Below are 22,316 nucleotides of genomic sequence, written 5' to 3'. Positions count from 1 at the left end.
CCCCCCCGACGAATTTGTGGAGAGAATACTCGCGCATCGAGAGCTAATATACGGTCTGGTAACCAGGCTAGCCTAGGTGTCGGGACGGACAGCAATTTCACTAAATGTTGATCTCACTCTAGATGACTTACTATTGGTTTTTTAGCGCCTGTTCAAAAAATTATTAGCGCCTGTTCAAAAAAATTACTGTTCTTTTTGCTTATCGCGACAGTCGACAATGTCTAACAGGATATGTTGATGGCCTGATAAGTCAATTATGTGGAGAAAGTCTACCTGATCTGTATACCAGATTCATTGTAGAATGAATGACGACACGGCACATTTCTGCCACACCCGGCTAATTAATAAGTACAGGCCAGTTTACAACAAAACAGGGACAGGCATGGCTAACAGTTACAAAGTAGATGAATTAAACTTTTCCTCGCTTTTCAGTTAGTGGAGATAAAATAACGGATGTTTTTAGATAACAGGTTTGTCAAGTTGTACTAGGAATATGAATACGACTGTTGTGTCTATTATAGAGAAATCTTTTCCACAAGCAAAGTACAACGACATCCGTAAGGTATTTCGTACATCTATAGCTAAAAAGAAACTGGTTTTAATACAGTTAATTTACAGTAGCGGAAGAAAGATGGCTGATGCTGCCTGTAAGCTTCTCAAGTTGCTTGGATTAAATCACGTGTATCAGTTTTTCAACAAAGAGCCGACGACGTTTCGATGACTGTCATCTTCATCAGGATAGGATTTGTTCACTTTGCACTGAAGCTAGTTAGCAATGCAATCCCAATAGCAAGCCTAAAACAATTGGCATACATAGTGTTACATGCAGTGCCAAATATTGAAGTATTGCAATGTATAATGTATTGTTAGCCAAACATATTCTATAAGTCTTTGGAAAAATCAACTTTTAACCTTTTCCAGACGTGACCGACTGCTCTACGAACGAGTGTCAGAACGGAGGGGGCTGTACCACGTGTTTCGGCGGCGGAGTGGGCTCCGGACACATGTTCTGCGAGTGCGCAGCGGGATATACCGGAGACCTCTGTGAAACCGGTGAGCTGAACGTTTTTTATGCATTGTAACATTTCATGACTAGACATGGTGACAGCACACTCGAGTTATATCAACATATTTTATGCCGCCACCAACGCAGAGGACGAATGCAGGACAAAACAATATATAATATACTCATTTTCACTTGAGTTAAGTGAGGAAAGTCATGTAAAATGCCCTTTCCCAAGGGCACAAGATCGGTGGCATGTCAGGACTCGAACCCGAGACCTCCTGGTTCAGAGTAGAGCACTCTGCCGCTACGCCACACGACCCCACAGCTGCACTTTTGCTTTGATAGTGTGTAACGATGTACATTGTCTAAACGACTTAAATTTGACTTCACCTTTGCCCTGGCGGTCAATTGCGAACGCCAATGATATGGTCTCAACGGTTGTAAACTTGTCCGGGTGAGCCGAATAGATTTGCGACAGGCTTCTATCCGGTCAACTTTACCCCAATAGGAACGCTCCCAATCCGGCTCGGTTCCACTGATCGCTAGTCTAATAAGGCTCGATCCGGACAATTTTATCCTAATGGGAAAAGGGCCCTATTAGTCTATTCAAGCAGAAAACAATCTTACACACCGTAATTGTTCCGATATGCGAAAATTTGGAGGTATGTAAAGGATAAATTTGCAGCTTCTGTCCATTGGCCGGTACTTAAACATTATATAAATAACATTAACAAACATACACAAAAAGAATTGTGATCCAAATCTTGTCCTAACTTTACCTTTGCAGATATTGACGAGTGCGACTCGGCTCCCTGTCAGAACGGAGGCACCTGCACGGACGGAGTCGACTCCTACACCTGCTCATGTCCCAATGGGTTCGACGGAGACAACTGTGAAATCGGTACGAGGCACACCTTTTTAACATTTGCCCTCCCCCCCCAAAAATAACAAGTTCCTTTAAAAGAGCACCTATTTTATAACGCCACATAGTAAGCAGCAAAGTACAATGTCAGTAACAAACATAACGGTACAGGAGTGATTTGCACAGCCCCCTCCCTTACCCAAGGTTGAAAAGACACATATTGTGTTAAATAATCGGTGGGAGTAACTGGGCGGTATGTGGAGGAATTCAGGAAATAGTAAGATATATCTGATTGAATTACATAATACAATCACCTCCAGTCTCGGTACATTTGCGGCCGGACACCTGAACACTTTTCGGTGGTCTGTGAACTTGAAGGTCTATAAAAAACCCTGTGTACTCGTCCATCTTTTTCGAGTTTTAAAATCTCGTTTGTTTGAATTACCATCTCAAGAAATCGTTGTTCACTTAATTTAGCAATAATTGTTTTTCTAGATGGGTCTAGAAATGTTTTTAGTAGTAACGCTAAAAGTATTGATAGTATAATTATGTATATTTTTGATAATCGTACATGTGAAACATTGTTATGCACCTTTTTCAGATGTGGACCTGTGCAACCCCCATCCCTGCCCTGCCAACTGGCGCTGTGACGACTTCACCTACTACTTCACGTGTACAAGTAAGTTACTGTTTTATCCTTTCCTACTTTCTTCTGTAGGAAGACCTATTACTGTAACACCAGTCCATGTCCTGTCTACTGGCGCTGTGGCCACTCCGCGCGTACTACTTCTCCTGTACAAGTGAGGGTCTTTCCCTGTCCTGAGACCTACAAGTAGCGATGTGATGATGATCAGGGGTGCCAAAGAATTCATACGAATTGTGCGGGATTCATACGAATTTTACGGAATACATACCATCCATTAAAGTATAAAGTTAATTTTTACACCATCCTTTACTAGAACATACGAACTTTACGGAATACATACGATCCATTACGCGGAAACATACGATCCTTACTAATTTGGTGACTTGCGCTACGCGATCACGTTCCACCGATTCTCAGCCCCTAGAATACAACTATGTCCCCAATGAAGCCTGCATTGAATAACGTAAATTTCGTATGAATTCTTTGGCACCCCTGTTGACAGTAGGGCAAGCCTGTTAGGTGTCTTTAGGCTAGCTAGGAATAAACGCTTCAATGTTGATTTCCCCCATAGTCTTGTATTTGCGTACTTGTACGTCTTCACATTGACATATGGTGTCAGTCATGATTTTTAGTCGAGGCAAACGTGCTGGTTGCCAGCTAGTTCGTCCTTGTTGTTCTTTCAGAGCCGGAATTGCATGCAGATCTCAAGATAAGAGCGGACATTCTGAAACGCTTTCAAAATCTGTGCAACACCCTGCGGCAACCCTTGCTTCTGCCACCGCCGCCACCAGTGTAGCGACCCGGCGGCATCAGAGAGGCGTCCACGGCCGATTTCCCCCTTCAGTATTCGATGCGGCCAATCTTTCCGGCTCTTCCAAAAACTCAAGGACGATTACTACTGACAACTACATGTTCGCCTTACTATAGTTACTCTTAGGTTGTGTGAGATATGATAGTATTTACGTTTTTTTTTCTCATCCCTTAAAGGTCCCGGCCGTTCCCTGGGCGAACCAGTACACGACTGTACGGACTTGAACTGTCCTGCCGGCTTTCTGTGCCTGGAGAACGAAGGGTCCTCCTACCTCTGCATGCCGGAGTAACAGCGCCACCTCGCGATCGGATGCAGTTACTACAGAGACGTCTTACATTCTGACATTAACTTACGTACTCGTTCTCTGTATTTGACTGGATAGCCGCAACAAGAGTAAAGATTTATGTATGTATGAAATTAGTATCAGACGCAAAATAAATGAGCATATCAGAACAAATTTCTATGTCTTGACTTTCCTTTTGATACTAAATATTCGTTACTTGACATCGTAGTCTAGTGTAGAATTAAATAGCATCGGACGTTGGTAATCAAATAATGGTCCAGATTGACGTTGAAAGTGTACTGAACTAGTGACTAGTAGTACTCTGTAAGCCAACGACCGCCGTGTCTCTATTCTGTGTAGGTGGACAGATTTCAATCAATGCTGTCGGGGGTGAAGTATCTACTCCTGTAGATAATAGCTATTCGTCAAAGTCAGTGATTTCATTGTAAAAGTAGATTAAAATGATAACGTGTAGTAGTAATCATCCGTCGACGTCTCCGCTGAAGTTTGCTTGAAATCTACCAGTACAGTGTCACTTATATAACTGAAATCATTTGACCTTCAGCCAGAGCGTATGGCACGTATACATATGGACAGTATATATTATATATATATCATTGGGGACGGATTCAGCTACTTGTATTTCTGTTCATCGTTACTGAAAGCATATAATCGAACCTCGCGAGAAGAATGCTTACTACAATGTATATACTAACAAATTGCCGACAAAGTTCCAAAACATCGTGTACGCTTGAGTTATGCATATAGCCTTTGGACAAAGGCAGCCAGCACCTATCTGCTTGACTAAAGACACTCGAACTCCACTGTCACTGAATAAACTCTAAAGACCTTAGATACGAAGGCACGAACTGGAGGAATTCCAACGTCATACACTGACAAGAATAATGATGAAGGCGTCCAGGCGGCGCTCCTGGGCAGCAGCTAGGGTCCAGGACTCAGCTCCATACAGGAGAATGGCTAGCGCAAGGCTGTGTTGTACAACCGGAGTGTCATTTGGTGTGAGAGGATCGTGCTAGACCAAACACTGTTGAGGCTTGACATTGTGGAGACTATATGACCCCCCACTCCAGGGGTGTGGTGGGGGGGGGGGGTTTGGCGTAGTGGCTGCCACGAGAATGATCTTATGTATTTGACCAGAGATTTTATTTAAGCCATGATTTTTACGCTACGTTGTTACTTACCAGTTGTGAAATGCTCACACACTCTTGCTCATACACTCTACTGTTCCCAATCTGGAAAGTATAAAACTTCACGGAGAATTGTCGCCTATGACTACTTGTTTATTTTGAGTTTGATATCATAATTCCATACATACATAGATCTCTGTTGCATCTAACCATGCAGTTAAACACAGACTAAAAGTACGTTTTTTACTTCCTAAGTTCATACCAGAAGGCGGGTAATATTGTGCTTAATAAGTGCTGTGACCTTATGCAAAGTTTGTTTGTGGTATAGTACATATCCATGTAGGAAAACAGACACCAATACATTAGGGAGGTGGTCACGCAGTACTGACTTTCGCCAAAAAATAGATAAATAAGAACAATGAAATGACCCTCATAATATAGATAGATATGCCACCTATACTTCAGCATAACCATCATTATTGCAAATGCCTGGCACTTCTGTCGTATTAGACAGATACTACACGAAGCTTTTTAGTACGACTGAATAATATATATATAATACGTTAGTGCCCTGCTTAATTTCGAGGGATGGCACAGATTTCGAAAGGCTTCGGAGAAAACACGAGCCCAAAAATGCCCTCAGTGTCCGGTGTTGGAGCGCCCTCTGGCAGCTTGAAAGTGAACCGCTGCAAGAGGGAAGTGAAGAAGAGGAACAGCTCGAACTTGGCCAGCTGTTCTCCGAGGCACCTCCGGGGACCTGGTGCAAAAGCAAATGACATGCATATGTCTGCGATCTAAACTATTGAAGCTACGAGAGTACTATATTTTTATTATTAATTTTACACAGTAAAAAAACATGAAATGAGAACATACTTAGTCTAGTAGTTTGCTACAAAAGAGTAAAGGATAAAAAACGTTAGCAATTTAGCGTATGCTTAGGAGCAATTCATGTTAAAATACAGAATACAGTGTGGACAACGCATGGTGCACTTGTATGGAGCCCCGAACGTGGAAACACTCAACAAAAGTACGCCAATATAGGATCGACTCGTCTGTCCTTTATATTAGGTATTTTAAGGGGTGCGCTCAAAATTTCATTGCATGGTGTGTTGTATTGTGCTGTATATTTGCAATAATTTGAAATATCTTCTCCAGAATAGAATTTCATTCCAAGACAAAATCTGTCTCACATGCCTCACCTATGCTGAACGGTAAAAATGACTCTGTCCCCGGTGCCAGCTGCCCGTCGGCGTCCAGGAATCGGGTCGGGTCGAACCTCTCCGGATCGGGCCAGTACTTCGGGTCCATGTGGAGAGACCACAGGTTGGGCAGTATGAAGGTGCCGGCGGGGATCTGTGGCCCAAAAAAAAGAACAAGTGTAAAAGGAGGGTGTCATCGTACAAATAAAGTAAATTACAGCTCAGTATACTTAAAAAAACTTTTCATCGACAAGATGTCAGTGGTCACCTGATGTCCCAAGATGGTAGCAGGAGCTGTGGTTTCGTGAGGGACAGAGGAAGGAGCGATGGAACGAATCCGCTGGGCCTCACGTATGGTCGCCTCCGTGTAGGGAAGGTGGTCTCGCAGCAGCATAGACGGGGTCTGTTGGGATATTAATACGTTGTGGTAGACCATAACGACACGTTTTTTGTTCCTTAGCAAAAGGGACTTTTTTTTTAATTCCAGGGCCCTGGCGGGCAAGAAACACGACCAACGACCATCATGTTTTTGATACTGTGAAAACTACTCTATCTGTAACGTTACCTGTTTTCCAAGCGCCACATCGATCTCATCCTGTACTTTACGCTGTACATCCTGGTTCATAACCAGGTACAGTAGGGCCCAGCGGAGCGTGGTGGCGGTGGTGTCAGATCCTGCCAAGAAGAGGTTTTTGATGACGTTGATGATGTTGTCCTCTGGCAGTTCGGTCAAGATCCTGTTCCCTGTTGATTGAAGGCAATAGTTTAAAGATGGGAGATGGGATCTTATCACAATGCTACATTCATAATCTCGTGAATGTTGTAGAGTCTAATGTTTCTCACCATGATGCTCCTCCAGCAGGAAACCATCGATGACGTCCCTGATGTTGTTCGGGTCAAAGGTCTCCCTGTGCTCCTGGATGCCTTCGATGACGAAGCTGCGAATCTCCTCGCTGCACGTCACCACCTCCTCCATCTTCCGCCTGATAGACGGGACGTGCCGCAGGATTGGGTAAACGTTCAACGCCTGGGAATACAGACAAATTACTAAATGTTGAGTACCAGTAGAAGCTATGCTAACAGGCTACGAGCATGGTTAAAGACGATTAAGATGCAGCCTTAGTGTAGCGTAGAATTACAAATATTCAGAGTTGTGAACAATGATTAAGTGATGATTGTACCTGAGCTGACGTATTTGACCGGAAGTATCGATTTTGAAGCTCCATTAGGCGACAGAAAAGTTCGTCGTCATGGTTGAACCTCCGGCCGAACACAAGGGAACAGATCACGTTGGAAGCCGCGAGACTTAGAGGTACTGTTGGGTCGAACGGCTGGCCCTGTTTATCCTTGAAAACTTGGACCAGATCCTGCGCCTCCTGCACGATGGTCGGCTCCAGACTCTGCTTCCCTGCCCCGAAGGCGTTGAGCCAAGTCAGAGCCACCTTTCGGGTCTCCTTCCACTCGGGACCGTAGGGGGCAGTAGCAACACCTGGTGAAAATGTAAAAGACGATAGCATCTCAGATTGAATTTCTATCGAAGATTGCAAACCCTTTTCTTGACAGAAGGTCCTCTCCTCTTGAAGATTTTAATCTTAAGCAACGAACTTTACTTTCTTTCAATAGAATTGAAAATCAGCAATCCATTACATAACAGTTATCCCAAGTAACTTCAATGTTCACCATAAGAAATACCGTATACGCACGTAATATATACCGTTATTATTGCGGATTGAGTTTTAGTTTTGATTGTAATTTTGAGGCGATTTGTTAACTACGAGCTGCAGTCTGGTGGCAGCAAGTAAAAAGCAATCAGGCTTGACCACTAGTTTTCGGTAAACAGCATTTAAATCTTCTGTACAGGGGTTTTGCAAGTTGAAAACAGACACTTAACTCGCTTCATCAGATAATTAAGAATTGTTACCTTTTCCTCTGGTGCGTATTGTTTGTCTCCACAGGAACAAGTCTGGACGAGACGAAAAGATGTCGCCATGTTTCTGCAGAGCTTCTTTCACAGCGTCCTGTCCGTTCAGCACGACTGCGGGCCGAGGGCCGAGCCACACACTGCATAGTTGCATAGTTTAATGCAGCTTAGTAAATAATAGTGTGTGGTACATAAACGATGCAAGGTTATCCCTGCTAAGCGATAGATCTCATTTTGTCTAATAAGGCACAATGCTACTAAGTTAGTGAACGTGTGACTAGACCTATCTCGACCCACACCGCCCCACTCCAGCCCAGCCCCAAATTTTCGACTAGTTCTACTAATTAATCATCATGATAAATACGACTAACGTCAACATCAGATCATGGAGTTAGAACCTCCTTGATCAGATCATGTTGTTTTTCTACCTCCTTGATCAGATCAGTAGTGTCTGGTAAGTCAGTACTCAGCAGTAGTGGCGCATTTACTTACGTAAAGATGTCGCCATATTTGACTCGCCATTCAGCGAACACTCGATGTTGTCCCCGGGCGAGATCGCGCAGGTTACCGACGATCGGCCAGGCACGAGGCCCTGGTGGGTATCTCCTCTTCAGCCTGAAGTTTTGGATGTACAGAAACACTCCAAGCAGTGCCAAGGCTGTAACAAGCAGCAGTTCCATTTTGCGTCTATTCTTTTAGCAGCTGTTCAACAAGTGAGAGTAAATGTTTGCCTGCTGATTTTCTAAAGACGTTGGGATTCCTGCCGCCAGTGCCTGGGGCGATATTCTCTCTAGCCAGAGGTTTGGCTTTCGAATGACGTGTTTTTAAGCATTTGTATTGGGCTTTTTTACTGGTATGTTTTATAGTGGCGTTTATATGCCTTATGTTGGCTTGTGGATACGTACTGCCCTGCTAACTCTGTTGTCTTATTTTTCAGACACTACATGCATAAGACCTACTTGGAGATTAGGGCGATTACTAGAAGATCTAGTGGATTGACAACAGAACGTTTTCCGTGCACATACTGGGAGTTTTGACAATAGACCATAGCTGAAACGTAGACTGTGTTTTAAAAACTCTATAGGCAAGTTGTTATGTATCAGTCTGTTTAAGAAGACCTTGGTCATCATGTGCTTTAGCTAAGATGAACAGACATGCAGATAGCTGAGTCGGCCTTCAGTGCTATTGTCTCCACGTGGTCATGTGAAAGCGCTCTGAAGACTGGAGGTCAGGTCAGGTGAGGTGAAGTGAGATAAACTAAGGTTATATAAGGTGACGCAGCATCTTTCAATAGAGTCGGACAAGAGCTGCTATGTATCATTATCAATTTTTGAGAACTAATCCAGGTCCTTAATCGTTATATTTCATGTAGTCTAGTCTCATTGAATTGGCGTTTTCAACGCAATTACGTTTGATATGTAGTCAGCTAAAGGTGCAAATGCATGCTTCACCAGCGAAGAGTTCCTATCTGCCTACCCAGGCCAGAGACACCGACAGACATGGGCTATTTCCTTACTGACTACAACTACTAAAATTACATCCTTTTCACTACACAACATCTGTGAATAAATCATTATATTAAAACGTCTGATACATGTACCATTTAATTCTAGATATAGAATGTGGACTAAGATGTCAAATAACGGGTCTTGAGTGTAAAGGAAAGACGTCCAAGACATAAAGAATTTTTTTCTTATATGTTTATTTTGCGTTCCATACTTCATAATTTCATACATACATAGATCTGTTGCATCTAACCACGCATTTAAACATAGACTAAAAGTACGTTACTAAGTTCATACCAGAAGGCGGGTAATACTGTGCTTAAGTGCTGTGACATTATGCCAAGTTTGTTTGGGGTATAGTACTAGTATATATCCATGTTGTTAAGAGAACAGACACGAATACATTAAGGAGGTCGTCACGCAGTACTGACTATTACTAGTATTAGCAACTTGAACGTTTCAAGCGAAGCTGTAAGGTGCTTCACCATGTATCTTAACGCTTAGTTAGCAAAGCCGTCACAGTTTTGCTAAGCGTTTCGATACATGGTAAACCACATTACAGCTTCGCTTGAAACGTTAACGTTAGTTAGTACTGCGTGACGACTATGTATTCGTGCCGGTTGTCCTAACTACATGGATATATACAACCATATACATGTACTATACCACAAAGAAACGCAGAAGGTCACAGAACTTGAGCACAGTATTATATGCATTCTGGTATGAACTTAGTAACGCACTTGTAGTCTGTGTTTGACTGCGTAGTTAGATGTTAGAGATCTATGTATGCATGTATGTATGAAATTGTGATATCAACCCAAAATAAACGAGTATATAAGAACAACTTGCCATGTGTCTTGGACTTTTTTAACACCATGGTCTACATCTAGAATTAAATGGTATCAGAAGTTTTGTCATAATTATTTAGATAGGGCGGTTGAAAGTATACTGAAATGGAATTAGTTACTGAGCTGTAGATAGTAAGCAAAAAGCAGTAGCAAGCAAACGGCCTGTGTCCCTGATCTGGGTCAGCAGACGGGTTGCCGTCAGAAATGTTAGGCGGTGAAATATGCTGCACGTCCAGCTAACTACACGTCAAAGGATGATTTCATTGGAATCGCAAAAAAAAAAGAACAATGAAACGGGACAATCATTTACGAGATAGCATATTAAAAATAGAGAGCTACAGCTGCTGAATTAAAATCGACGGTGACATGTAGTGGCAGTCGCCTGTCTGGCTCTGTTGAAAAGGGTTCAGGTTTAGCCTCTACCAGGCTTGGGGAGGCGGCTGGAAAGATGAGAAATAAGCATGCCAAGGGAGTTTGCACCCCGGCGAACTGTTCTCTCAACGGACAAACTCCTTTGGCATGCGTATTTCTCTATTTGGCCGATTTCTAATCTTTCCAGCCGCCTCCCCAAGCCTGGTAGAGGCTAGTTCAGGTTACCATTCTACCCGACGAGGACAGGGTCAGCTCAGATCAGCTCAGCTGACCTGGCCTTCAGTCTACAGAGCGTTTTCACATGACCTCGTAGAGACAATAGCAGTGGAGGCTACTTACAGTGTTCATCCATGCTGAATCATATTCGGACCAAGGTCTTCTTAAGCAGAAGGATACATGAAAAGTTGCAGATAACGTTTTAAAAACACTGTGTATGCTTCAGCTACATGTATGATCTATACAATGGCTTGAGCTATGGTCTAGTATATAATCACTCCATTCTCCAAGTAGATCTTTTAGTGATTGAAGAACGGTATCAAATTAACAGGACAGTATCATTGAAATGACAATATCCAATACGCCACCCAACGAAAAGCCATTAAAATTGCCTCTAAACACGTCAAAAATAACCCAAAACATAAACATCTCCTTTGAGAGAACAACAACAACAAAATACCGCCCCAGGCACTGGTGGTAGAACGTCCTTCGAACATAAATAGGCTGTGAGGCAACACTTTACACTCACAGACCTTTTGGGCAGCTGCTCATATATTAAAAGCAACATGGAGTTGTTGCTTGTTGTAGCCCTACTGCTTGGAGTGTTTCTGTACATCCAAAACTTCAGGCTGAAGAGGAAATACCCACCAGGGCCTCGTGCCTGGCCGATCGTCGGAAACCTGCGCGATCTCGCCCGAGGACAACATCGAGTGTTCGCTGAATGGCGAGTCAAATATGGCGACATCTTTACGTAAGTAAATGCTCCACTACTGCTGAGTACTGACCTACCAGACACTACTGATCTGATGTTGATATTAGTCGTATTTGTCATTATGGTTAATTAGTAGAACTTGTCGAAAATTTGGGCTTGGACTGGAGTGGGGCGGTGTGGGTCGAGCTAAGTGGGACCCGGTACCAAAACTAGTCACACGTTCACTAAATTCAGTAACATCATGCATTATTAGACAAAATGTGGCGATGTCAGTTTTAGAGTCCCTAAATGCTAATTCTGTCACATTCACCATTTCTCACCATGTATTTTTTACGTACTACACACTTTCATCTACAAATCTGTTTTGAACTGTGCTGACTATGCAGTGTGTGGCTCGGCCCTCGGCCCGCAGTCGTGCTGAACGGACAGGACGCTGTGAAAGAGGCTCTGAAGAAACATGGCGACATCTTTTCGTCTCGTCCAGACTCGTTCCTGTGGAGACGAATAGTACAGACCAGATCTAGAGGAAAAGGTAAGAATGCAACCTAACCGGATGAAGAGAGTTAAGTGTCTGTTATCAACTTGCAAAACTTCTGTATTGAAGATTTGAATGTTTTAGGCGGATTACTACTAGACAACCGTGTCAGTTTTTTTTGACTGACTGCCACTAGGCGAAAACTTTAAGTCAAGAACCCGCTTCAAAAGCACAATTAACGTATAATAGGCAATGCTTTAGGAACCTATACCTATACCACAAAAGTGTATACATCATTGCTTGACTGAACAGTTACTATCGTAAACATTGAAATTCTTTGGGGTGACTGTTTCAATGTGATTGGTTGCTGATTGATCCTTCTATGAGAGTCAAGGCCGTTGCAAGGTTCAAAGCTTCAAGAAGAGAGGACCTTCTGTCAAGAAAAAAGGCTTGTCAAAAGGTTTCAGGTTACCTTTCTAGGACAGGGGACAGGGTCACCTTAGATCACCTCAGCTGACCTGGCCTCCAGTCTACAGACCGTTTCACATGACCTCGTAGAGACAATAGCAGTGGAGGCTAATTACAGTGTTCATCCAGTGTTCATTCAGTGTTGAGATGGAATTTGCGATACGTACACTATCGTCTTTTACGTTTTTACCAGGTGTTGCTATTGCCCCTTACGGCCCCGAGTGGAAGGAGACCCGAAAGGTGGCTCTGACTTGGCTCAACGCCTTCGGGGCAGGGAAGCAGAGTCTGGAGCCGACCATCGTGCAGGAGGCGCAGGATCTGGTCCAAGTTTTCAAGGATAAACAGGGCCAACCGTTCGACCCAACAGTACCTCTAAGTCTCGCGGCTTCCAATGTGATCTGTTCCCTTGTGTTCGGCAGAAGGTTCAACCACGACGATGAACGTTTCTGTCGCCTAATGGAGCTTCAAAATCGATACTTCCGGTCAAATGCGTCAGTTCAGGTACAAACCATGCATCTTTACTACTCTGAGTGAATACTACACTGAACGTCGTATACCAAGCCTGTTAGTATAGCTCCTACTTCTAGGACTCTACATTAAGTAATTTCTTTGCTTTCCAGGTCCTTAACGTTTACCCAATCCTGCGGCACGTCCCGTCTATCAGGCGGAAGTTGGAGGAGGTGGTGACGTGCAGCGAGGAGATCAGCAGCTTCGTCATCGAAGTCATCCAGGAGCACAGGGAGACCTTTGACCCGAACAACATCAGGGACGTCATCGATGGTTTCCTGCTGGAGGAACACCAAGGTAGGTGGTCAAAAGACAACCCATACACATAGCGTTTACAGTAGTTACTGAATGACGGTGTTTATCGTTTGTCACTAGTTACTGGGCTTACATATCATCCCTGTCTCCTGAGAGGAACGCCGTTGATAGTTTGACTAGATGACATCTATGGTCAGAGAGTTGCACTGACTAGGTCGAGTTACATTCAATTTGACTGACGCGAGAGTTGCATTGACTCACTCGAGACTGTCCGACATTCGGTTGATCCTCCGAAATCTGACAATTTCATCATCATTATCGTCATCATCTACTAATTAAGCTCCTGCTTTTGCATCCGTAGGAAAGTTATACAGTTGCAATAAGGTTCAATCAATTTGACTGCGTCTTGGTTGGTTCTAGTAAGCTCACTTTATAGAACCTTTAAAAATGTTTTATTAGCCTTTCCATACACACACGGTCGTCATAAGACCTTGTTCTTAACTATTGTGTTTAGGGAACAGAGTTTTGTCCGAACTGCCAGAGGACAACACCATCAATGCCATCAGAAATCTTTTCTTGCCAGGATCCGACACCACCGCCACCACGCTCCGCTGGGCCCTACTGTACCTGGTTATGAACCAGGATGTTCAGCGTAAAGTACAGGATGAGATCGATGTGTCACTTGGGAAACAGGTAACGTTACAGAGTTGTTTTTGCAACAGTAACAATATGATGGTCAGTGGTCGTGTTTCTCACCCGAAGGGTATAACCCCTGAGGTCGTGAGTTCGAATCCTTGAATTCCAAGATCATTAAGAACTAATTGAAACAAAAATCCACCTTTGCTCTGGAACAAAAACATGTCGTTGAAGAGGTTCTTGCGGAGTAGGGGTAAGTAGGGTAAGTAGGAGCTGCCCAAGTCCTACCTACCCCTACTCCGCAAGGAGGCGGGGGAGGCCAGAAGATCCGTACACGTCTCGACTTAGCCTCGTGATCTCGCGAGACTAGGTTACTCCGTGATCAAAATGTACAATGGACATCGAAATTTACGTGTTTTTAGCTTTCAAAAAGAGTCACTGATTAAGGAATATTCTACAAAAACATGTCGTTATGGTCTACCGTAACGTATGAATCTACAGACCCCGTCTATGCTGCTGCGAGACCACCTTCCCTACACGGAGGCCACCATACTTGAGGCCCAGCGGATTCGCACCATCGGTCCTTCCTCTGTCCCTCACGAGACCACAGCTCCTGCTACCATCTTTGGACATCAGGTGATTACCTTGTTCTTCGTCAATAGACGTTAGCAAATTTACTAAGCTGTAATTTACTTTCCTTGTACTATGACATCCTCCTTTTACACTTGTTTTTTTTTGTGCCACAGATCCCCGCCGGCACCTTCATACTACCCAACCTGTGGTCTCTCCACATGGACCCGAAGTACTGGCCCGATCCGGAGAGGTTCGACCCGACCCGATTCCTGGACGCCGACGGACAGCTGGCACCGAGGACAGAGTCATTTTTACCGTTTAGCGTAGGTGAGGCATGCAAGACAGTTTTGGCTTGAAATGAAAGTTAATTTGTGTTCTGGAACACATTGCAAATATTGCAAATACTTTATCTAAACCATGCAACGAAATTTCGAACGGCCCTTTTGCAATATCTGAGATAAAGGATAGACGAGTCAATCCGATATTGGAGCACAACCATATGTTTAACGTCTCCACGTATCGTGTTCCATGCAAATGCATCACGAATTGCCCACATTGTATTCTGTATGTAAACATGTATTGCATCAATTCAAGCCCTGTTGCTTTATACAGAATCAATAATTTGTAAGCAACTGGTGCGCTCAACATCATCTATCGCAACGTTGTTTTTTTTTTTTGCTTTTTACTTAGCAAATTATGTTCTAACCTTTTTTTGGACGGTTTTTTTCAATTTTGTAAATGATTACAGAAAAAGAATGAACTCTTATAACTTCAATAGCTTAGATCGTTGACACATGATACTCGTACATGTCATTTTCTTTCGCACCAGGTCCCCGTAGATGCCCTGGAGATCAGCTGGCCAAGTTCGAGCTGTTCCTGTTCTTCACTTCCCTCTTGCAGCGGTTCACTTTCAAGCTGCCAGATGGCGCTCCACCACCGGACACTGAAGGCATTTTCGGTCTTTCGTTTACACCGAAGCCATTCCAAATCTGTGCAATCCCTCGAGTTTAAGCAGGGTATACTAACGTATTACTCAGTCGTACTAAAAGCTTGGTGTAGTATTCGCCTAATACGAAAGAACCGTGGAGCAGGCATGAGATAATCATAGTTATGCAAAGTATAGGTGGCTAGGAGATAATGTATAAATTCTATGAGGGTCATTTTAATGTATCTTTCTCTTGGCATATGAAACATGTGAACGGTTTGGTTGAAAGGCGTAATTTGATCAACGACACAAGAATTTCTTTCCGGCTTTGCTAAGCACCATGATACATAGAGACCTACATCATAGCTTCGCTTGAAACGTTCAAGTTAGTCAGTACTGCGTGACGACCTCCCTAATGTATTCGTGCCTATTGTCCTAACCATACTACGACTATACCACAAAGAAACCTGACATAAGGTAAAGATCTAGAACAGAGTATGTACCTAGCCTCCTTCGCAGTCTTGTTGGGCGTCGGCGTTATTTTTTTCTGTGAGCGACGCGAGTAATATGCGGCCGCGAGGGACGATTTGCTGCCGAGGGAGTTTTTGCCACGGAGGGAAGGTTTTGCGCAAAACCTTATCTCCGTGGCAAAAACTCCCTCGCTTACAGAAAAAATAACGCCGACGCCCAACAAGACTGCGAAGGAGGCTAGTATGTACCCGCCTTCTGACGTAAGGTATGTAATCGTATACGTAGTCTCTGTTTGCCATGAATAAAACGATCTGATGGTACGAAAATTTGTAACATTTGACTATAGACTATCAGAAGCTTGCTTAGTCCAGTGGGTAGCGACCCTGGGGGCAGGACGGGACGGAGCACATCTAGATAGCTACACGTCACTGTGATTGCAATGAAACGAGACAAGACTTTACAAGGTAGCATGAACACCTGACGAACTACTCGCCTGCCTGGTACAGGCTACCCGGTTCAGGTTCTACCCGACGAGTTCAGTGTCGCCTTAGGTCACCTGAGCTGACCTCACTTCACTTCATCGCACCTCACCTGACCTAATCACCTCAGCTGCACTCATTTCACTTCACTGCACCTCACCTGACCTAATCTGGCCTTCAGACTATGTGGAAAAGAACACAAAAACTTCATTCTCTATTTGTTGTCAGATTCGACCCATAGTAATTTAATTAATGTTGAGCATAAAGCGCCCCAACACTTCAAAACACAGTGAAAAGCAAGTTGTTTAACGTCATCAGGACGTCACCTCACCTGACCTGATCTGGCCTTCAGACTACAGAGCGTTTTCACATGACCTCGTGGAGACAATAGCAGTGAAGGCGGTACTCGGTTAACTGCGTGCCAGTTTATCGTAACTAAAGAACATGCGGACCAAGATCTTAAGCAGAGGGATACATAAAACGGTATCAAATTAACAGGACGGTACCATTGACAGGGCAATATCCAATATGCCACGCAAAGGCTGGCGAAAAAAAGGTCCAAGAACACGTCAAAGATAAGCCTGACTGAGGGCCAAGACCCCTGCTTTAAGAAAACACAAAATAACACCCCAGGCAAAGGCAGCAGGACTTCCAACGTCATATGCAAATTGGGAGGCAACACGCACTTACTCTCACAGACTTGGTGGGCAGCGTAGAAGCCAAATGGAGTTCCTACTAGTTGTGGCCTTCGCACTGCTTGTAGTGTTCCTGTACGTCCAAAACGTCAGGTTGAGAAGGAAATACCCACCAGGACCTCGTGCCTGGCCGGTCGTCGGCAACCTGCGCGATCTCGCCCGAGGACAACATCGAGTGTTCGCTGAATGGCGACTGAAATATGGCGACGTCTTCACGTACGTAACACAGCACCAGTGACACAACTGAGTTCTGACTTAACATTGTAGTGTTTTTACGGACATTATGGCTAATTCTAGTAGCGGCAACGAGAAGAAAATGAGTCAGTTCAGGTGGGGCGGGTTGAGGTGGGCGTGCCAATACTTAGGTCACACGTTCGGAAGCATAATGCATCATTAGACAGAATTTCACCTACGGCTTAGCAGGGACAACAGTTGTTTTCGATGCCAGTTTTAGAGCAACTCATCCTGTCACATTTACCATTCTCCACCTTGTAATCATTTATGTACTACAAACGATACACTAAATTGATTTAAAATGTCCTGACATGATTCCCCAGTGTTTGGCTCGGCCCTCGGCCCGCAGTCGTGCTGAACGGACAGGCCGCTGTGAAAGAGGCTCTCCAGAAACATGGCGACATCTTTTCGTCTCGTCCAGACTTGTTTATGTGGAGGAAAACAATACCGACTAGAGGAAAAGGTAACAATGCATCCTCCCATAAAGCGAATCGAGTGTTTATTATATTTGTGACCAACTTTTAAACCCAGACGTATTTTGGTTATGTCTTTCGGGTTTTCACCTTTGGCATATTACCCACAATGCATAACACTGCGCAAGCTTAATCATGAACCTCCTTACTCTTTGACTGATTGGATGTCTATGACTAATGATTACGGACTAATACTATCGAATGACAGTCTAAATTTCTACAGGATTAAGATGTTATTATAGATGCTGCTATTCAAACATGCCACGTGATAAAGGACGATTAAGAAAGAAGTTTTCAATTTGAGCCGAAACGAGAATAGTCATTATCTGGTATTTCTTGTTCGCTTTTACCAGGAATTATCACAGCTCCCTTCAGCCGCGAGTGGAAGGAGACCCGAAAGGTGGCTCTGACTTGGCTCAACACCTTCGGGGCAGGGAAGCAGAGTCTGGAGCCGACCATCGTGCAGGAGGCGCAGGATCTGGTCCAAGTTTTCAAGGATAAACAGGGCCAGCCGTTCGACCCAACAGTACCTCTAAGTCTGGCGGCTTCCAATGTGATCTGTTCCCTTGTGTTCGGCCGGAGGTTCAACCATGACGACGAACGGTTCTGTCGCCTAATGGAGCTTCAAAATCGATACGTCCGCTTAATGGCGACCGCTCAGGTGTGTCTCCTCATACATTTTTGTGGTGCATGTTACCATATCTACAATGCAATGTCTCAATTAGGTATTTCACAAATCACGCTCTTCATCAGGATAATTAATGACCAATCACTTCACAACGTGATCTCGCGAGAATTACGGTTTATAAACACGTGACCTATTCACACGAGATTTTACTGATACGTGACGTAAGCAATTGAGTAAAAGTGCCAGGGAGTTTTGATCAATTGCTTACGTCACGTATCAGTAAAATCTCGTGTGACGTGTCACGTGTTTATAAACCGTAATTCTCGCGAGATCACGTTGTGAAGTGATTGGTCATTAATTATCCTGATGAAGGCGACAGTGGTCGCTGAAAATTTGATCCCTGTACAATTGTGTGTTGGAATAAAGTTCAACCTTTTACTAAAATGTTAAAGTATCTGTACAACATTTCATTATAACCATAATATTATCAACGCATATTAAAATGCCATTTAACAAAAATAGAAATTCCAAACTAATATGTAATCTTGACAACAAAACTTCAAATATAGCAAACATTACTATCATAAGTAAACATAACATCAACGTAAATTCAAATGCTATTCAACAGAAATAGAAATTCTAAACTATTACGAAATGATGACAAAAATTCTAATACAAAGAAACATAAGTATCATAAGGGAATATAACATCAGCTGCATTAAATGCCCTAGCCTGATTAAATCGCTTTTGCCGGCCGCCCAACATCCAGCCGGCCCCCGACTATGATAGCATATGTATGGCGGACTATGTAGGGAGCCCCCCGGAGCTTGGGTTACATAGGCTATAAATGCCCCATTCCCCCGGTGATTTTCCAGTTTACCTTTCCTCAAGGTGTCATTGTTGTCACAACGAGCTAATGTTGTTGCAAGTGTTGTAGCATAGCCTCCTCCTTTATGTCTGTTTCCCCAGGCTTTGAACGTTTACCCAATCCTACGGCACGTCCCGTCTGTCTGGCGGAAGTTGGAGGAGGTGGTGACGTGCAGCGAGGAGATTCGCAGCTTCGTCATCGAAGTCATCCAAGAGCACAGGGAGACCTTTGACCCGAACAACATCAGGGACGTCATCGATGGTTTCCTGCTGGAGGAGCATCAAGGTAGGTAGTCAAAAGACAACCATAACGGTATACATAGCGTTTTCAGTAGTTACTGCGTGACGGTGTTTATCGTTAGTCAGTAGTTACTGGGCTGACCTATCATCCCAACTCCCGAGAGGAACGTCGTTGATAGTTCTGCCAGATGACGGCTATATGGACCGGTTCGTGGTCAATGCTCTTGAGATTTTTATTGACTGACTCGAGATAGTACATACGACATTTGGTTGATCTTCGGAAAGCTGTCAATTTTAATCATCATCGTCATCATCTTCTAAGGTTCTGCCTTTGCAGCCGTAGGAATTTTCTGCAGCTGCAATTAGTCTAGCAACTCTAAAGACTCCAAGACTCTAGCAACTTCTATTTTTATCTCAGGTTTTCTTGCCGTCTCTTTGCAATCTTTTTTGGATCACTTCAACACCTTTAAAAGTGTATTCGATTAGACAACCAATACGCGTACAGCTGTGACAAAAATGACCTCGTCGCTTAATGATAACTTCAATTACAGGGAACAGAGTTTTGTCCGAACTGCCAGAGGACAACATCATCAACGTCGTCAAGAACGTATTCGTCGCAGGATCCGACACCACCGCCACCACGCTCCGCTGGGCCCTACTGTACCTGGTTATGAACCAGGATGTGCAGTGTAAGGTGCAAGACGAGATCGATGGGGCGCTTGGAAATCAGGTTATGTTATGAAGTAGTTTCCCAACATCGTTAATGATCAGTGTGTCTGTTTCTTGACTTGAGGGTTAAACAATTATTACGGTCGTGTACGTATCCTTGAATTTCCAGATTATTTAGAACTGTAATTTTTACCTTCGCCAAGAAGGTTATGTTTTCGTAGGCGTTCGTGTGTGTGTCTGTCTGTCTGTCTGTAAACACGATAACTTGAGAAGGCTTAAATGGATTGACTTCATATTTGGTAGGTGGGTAGGTCTTGATGAGACCTCAAAATGATTAGATTTTGGGCCCCCTAGCGGCTTTTTATGGTACTGCAGCTGAAATTCCGGTTTTGATATCTTGTGATCTGGACATGCTAGGGTCACGAAATTTGGATGATGGGTAGGTCTTGTGCTGGGGAAGACGCGACGTAGGTTTGGGCCCCCTAGCAGGTTGCTCAGGAGCTGCAGGAGCATTTCTTTGAAAATATTCATAAGAGGATAACTCAAGAACTGGTGGACGGATCATCGTGATTTTTGGTATGTAGGTAGCTTAAATGACGCTTGACATAATTATGCAACATTTATGCAAATCTGGATGTAATTTGCATAATTAATGAGGAAATTCTATAAATCAGCTGCATTACATTATTCAATGACTATTCAAGCTTGTGACATGTAATTGAGAACGAGAGAAACACAGGGAGATATTGATTATGTAAATTAACACTTAATTTGCATAATTAATCAGAACATTTTATAATTCCATAATGGTAACTGCCTGGAATTTTATACTTAGGTATTTGAATGTTAAGTGAAGGTGAACATCATTAAACATAACTTATTCAAATAAGGACCTCATTTGCATGATCAGGAGGAATCATCTTTGTCAGTCATAAAGATTAACATCATTTGGCGAAGGTATGAGATCGTGGGACTCTAGTTTTCGTTTAAAAACAATGCGTTGTTTCAGTCTACATTAGCATATCAATATCTCTACAGACCCCGTCTATGCTGCTGCGAGACCACCTTCCCTACACGGAGGCGACCATACGTGAGGCCCAGCGGATTCGCCCCATCGTTGCGTCCTCTCTCCCCCACGAGACTACAGCCCCTTCTACCATATTCGGACATCAGGTGACCGTTTTCTACTTCGTGAATGCACATTAACGCCATAGCTAAAGTTTACGCCACTGTAACTTGGCGTTCTTTGCACTAGTACGGTAACCATAATGTTCTCTTTCCACGCTTAAAAAACTGTTTTGTGTGCCACAGATCCCCACCGGCACCTTCATAGTGCCCAACCTGTGGTCTGTAAACATGGACCCGAAGTACTGGACCGATCCGGAGAGGTTCGACCCGACCCGATTCCTGGACGCCGACGGACAGCTGGCACCGAGGATAGAGTCCTTTTTACCGTTCAGTGTAGGTAAGAGCGGCGCTAGTTTTTACTATAAAGACAGCCGGGCCATACGTAGGTACCCCATGGATTTTCTACAGAGCCGAATATAGGAAACCAAACATCTAGTTCTGTGTAACCAGCTAACGCTAGCTACAAGATTGATAGCCTCTGGAATATTGAGACAATTTCGTCTCTCTTGTTCTTTTCTACGGTGGTCTAACCATCCCGTACTTTCGCACCAGGTCCTCGGAGGTGCCTCGGAGAACAGCTGGCCAAGTTCGAGTTGTTCCTCTTCTTCACTTCCCTCTTGCAGAGGTTCACTTTCAAGCTGCCAGAGGGCGCTCCAACACCGGACACTGAGGGCATTTGGGGGATCGTGTTTTCTCCGAAGCCATTCGAAATCTGTGCAATCCCTCGAGTTTAATTAAGCAGGGCACTAACGTATTACTCAGTCGTACTAAAAGCGTCGTGCAGTATCCGACTAATACGGCAGAAACCTGGAGCAAGCATGAGATAATCATAGTTATGCAAAGTATAGGTGGCTTGGAGATAACTCTATAAGGGTAATTGTAATGTTCTTAATTATCTTTCTCTTGGCAAATGAAACATGTGAACGGTTTGGTTGAAACGCGTAATTTGATCAACGACACAAGAATTTCTTTCCAGCTTTGCTAAGCATCACGATACATAGAGACCTACATTATAGCTTCATTTGAAACGTTCAAGTTAGTCAGTACTGCGTGACGACCTCCCT

The 22,316-nt window shown here is 43.7% G+C and overlaps 2 protein-coding genes and 1 pseudogene across 2 annotated transcripts in view; 2 read left to right on the top strand and 1 right to left on the bottom strand.

The window, feature by feature from the left end:
• Positions 1 to 3,784, top strand: part of LOC109481791 (fibropellin-1-like) — a 9,470-nt gene extending 5,686 nt beyond the window's left edge. The window contains exons 8-11 of the mRNA XM_019784380.1: positions 922 to 1,053; positions 1,794 to 1,907; positions 2,470 to 2,547; positions 3,502 to 3,784. Of these exons, the coding sequence (XP_019639939.1) occupies positions 922 to 1,053; positions 1,794 to 1,907; positions 2,470 to 2,547; positions 3,502 to 3,614 (437 nt within the window). The 3' untranslated portion in view covers positions 3,615 to 3,784. The remainder of the gene's footprint in view (positions 1 to 921; positions 1,054 to 1,793; positions 1,908 to 2,469; positions 2,548 to 3,501) is intronic.
• Positions 3,785 to 5,331: 1,547 nt separating this feature from the next.
• Positions 5,332 to 8,556, bottom strand: LOC109481790 (cytochrome P450 2D6-like). The gene is made up of 8 exons (XM_019784379.1): positions 8,369 to 8,556; positions 7,877 to 8,016; positions 7,137 to 7,444; positions 6,799 to 6,982; positions 6,521 to 6,699; positions 6,224 to 6,358; positions 5,947 to 6,109; positions 5,332 to 5,513 (listed from the first exon to the last, which is right to left on the bottom strand). The coding sequence occupies exons 1-8, from the start codon at positions 8,554 to 8,556 to the stop codon at positions 5,332 to 5,334; spliced, it is 1,479 nt and encodes a 492-aa protein (XP_019639938.1).
• Positions 8,557 to 11,370: 2,814 nt separating this feature from the next.
• Positions 11,371 to 21,986, top strand: LOC109481789 (annotated as a pseudogene).
• The last annotated feature ends 330 nt before the right edge of the window (positions 21,987 to 22,316 follow it).

Source organism: Branchiostoma belcheri, unplaced genomic scaffold (assembly GCF_001625305.1).
Source record: "Branchiostoma belcheri isolate BF01 breed outbred unplaced genomic scaffold, Haploidv18h27 scaffold58, whole genome shotgun sequence".
In the NCBI taxonomy this organism is placed as follows: domain Eukaryota; kingdom Metazoa; phylum Chordata; class Leptocardii; order Amphioxiformes; family Branchiostomatidae; genus Branchiostoma; species Branchiostoma belcheri.
The sequence above is the reverse complement of the archived record's forward strand: the minus strand, read 5'-3'. Positions and strand labels throughout refer to the sequence as shown.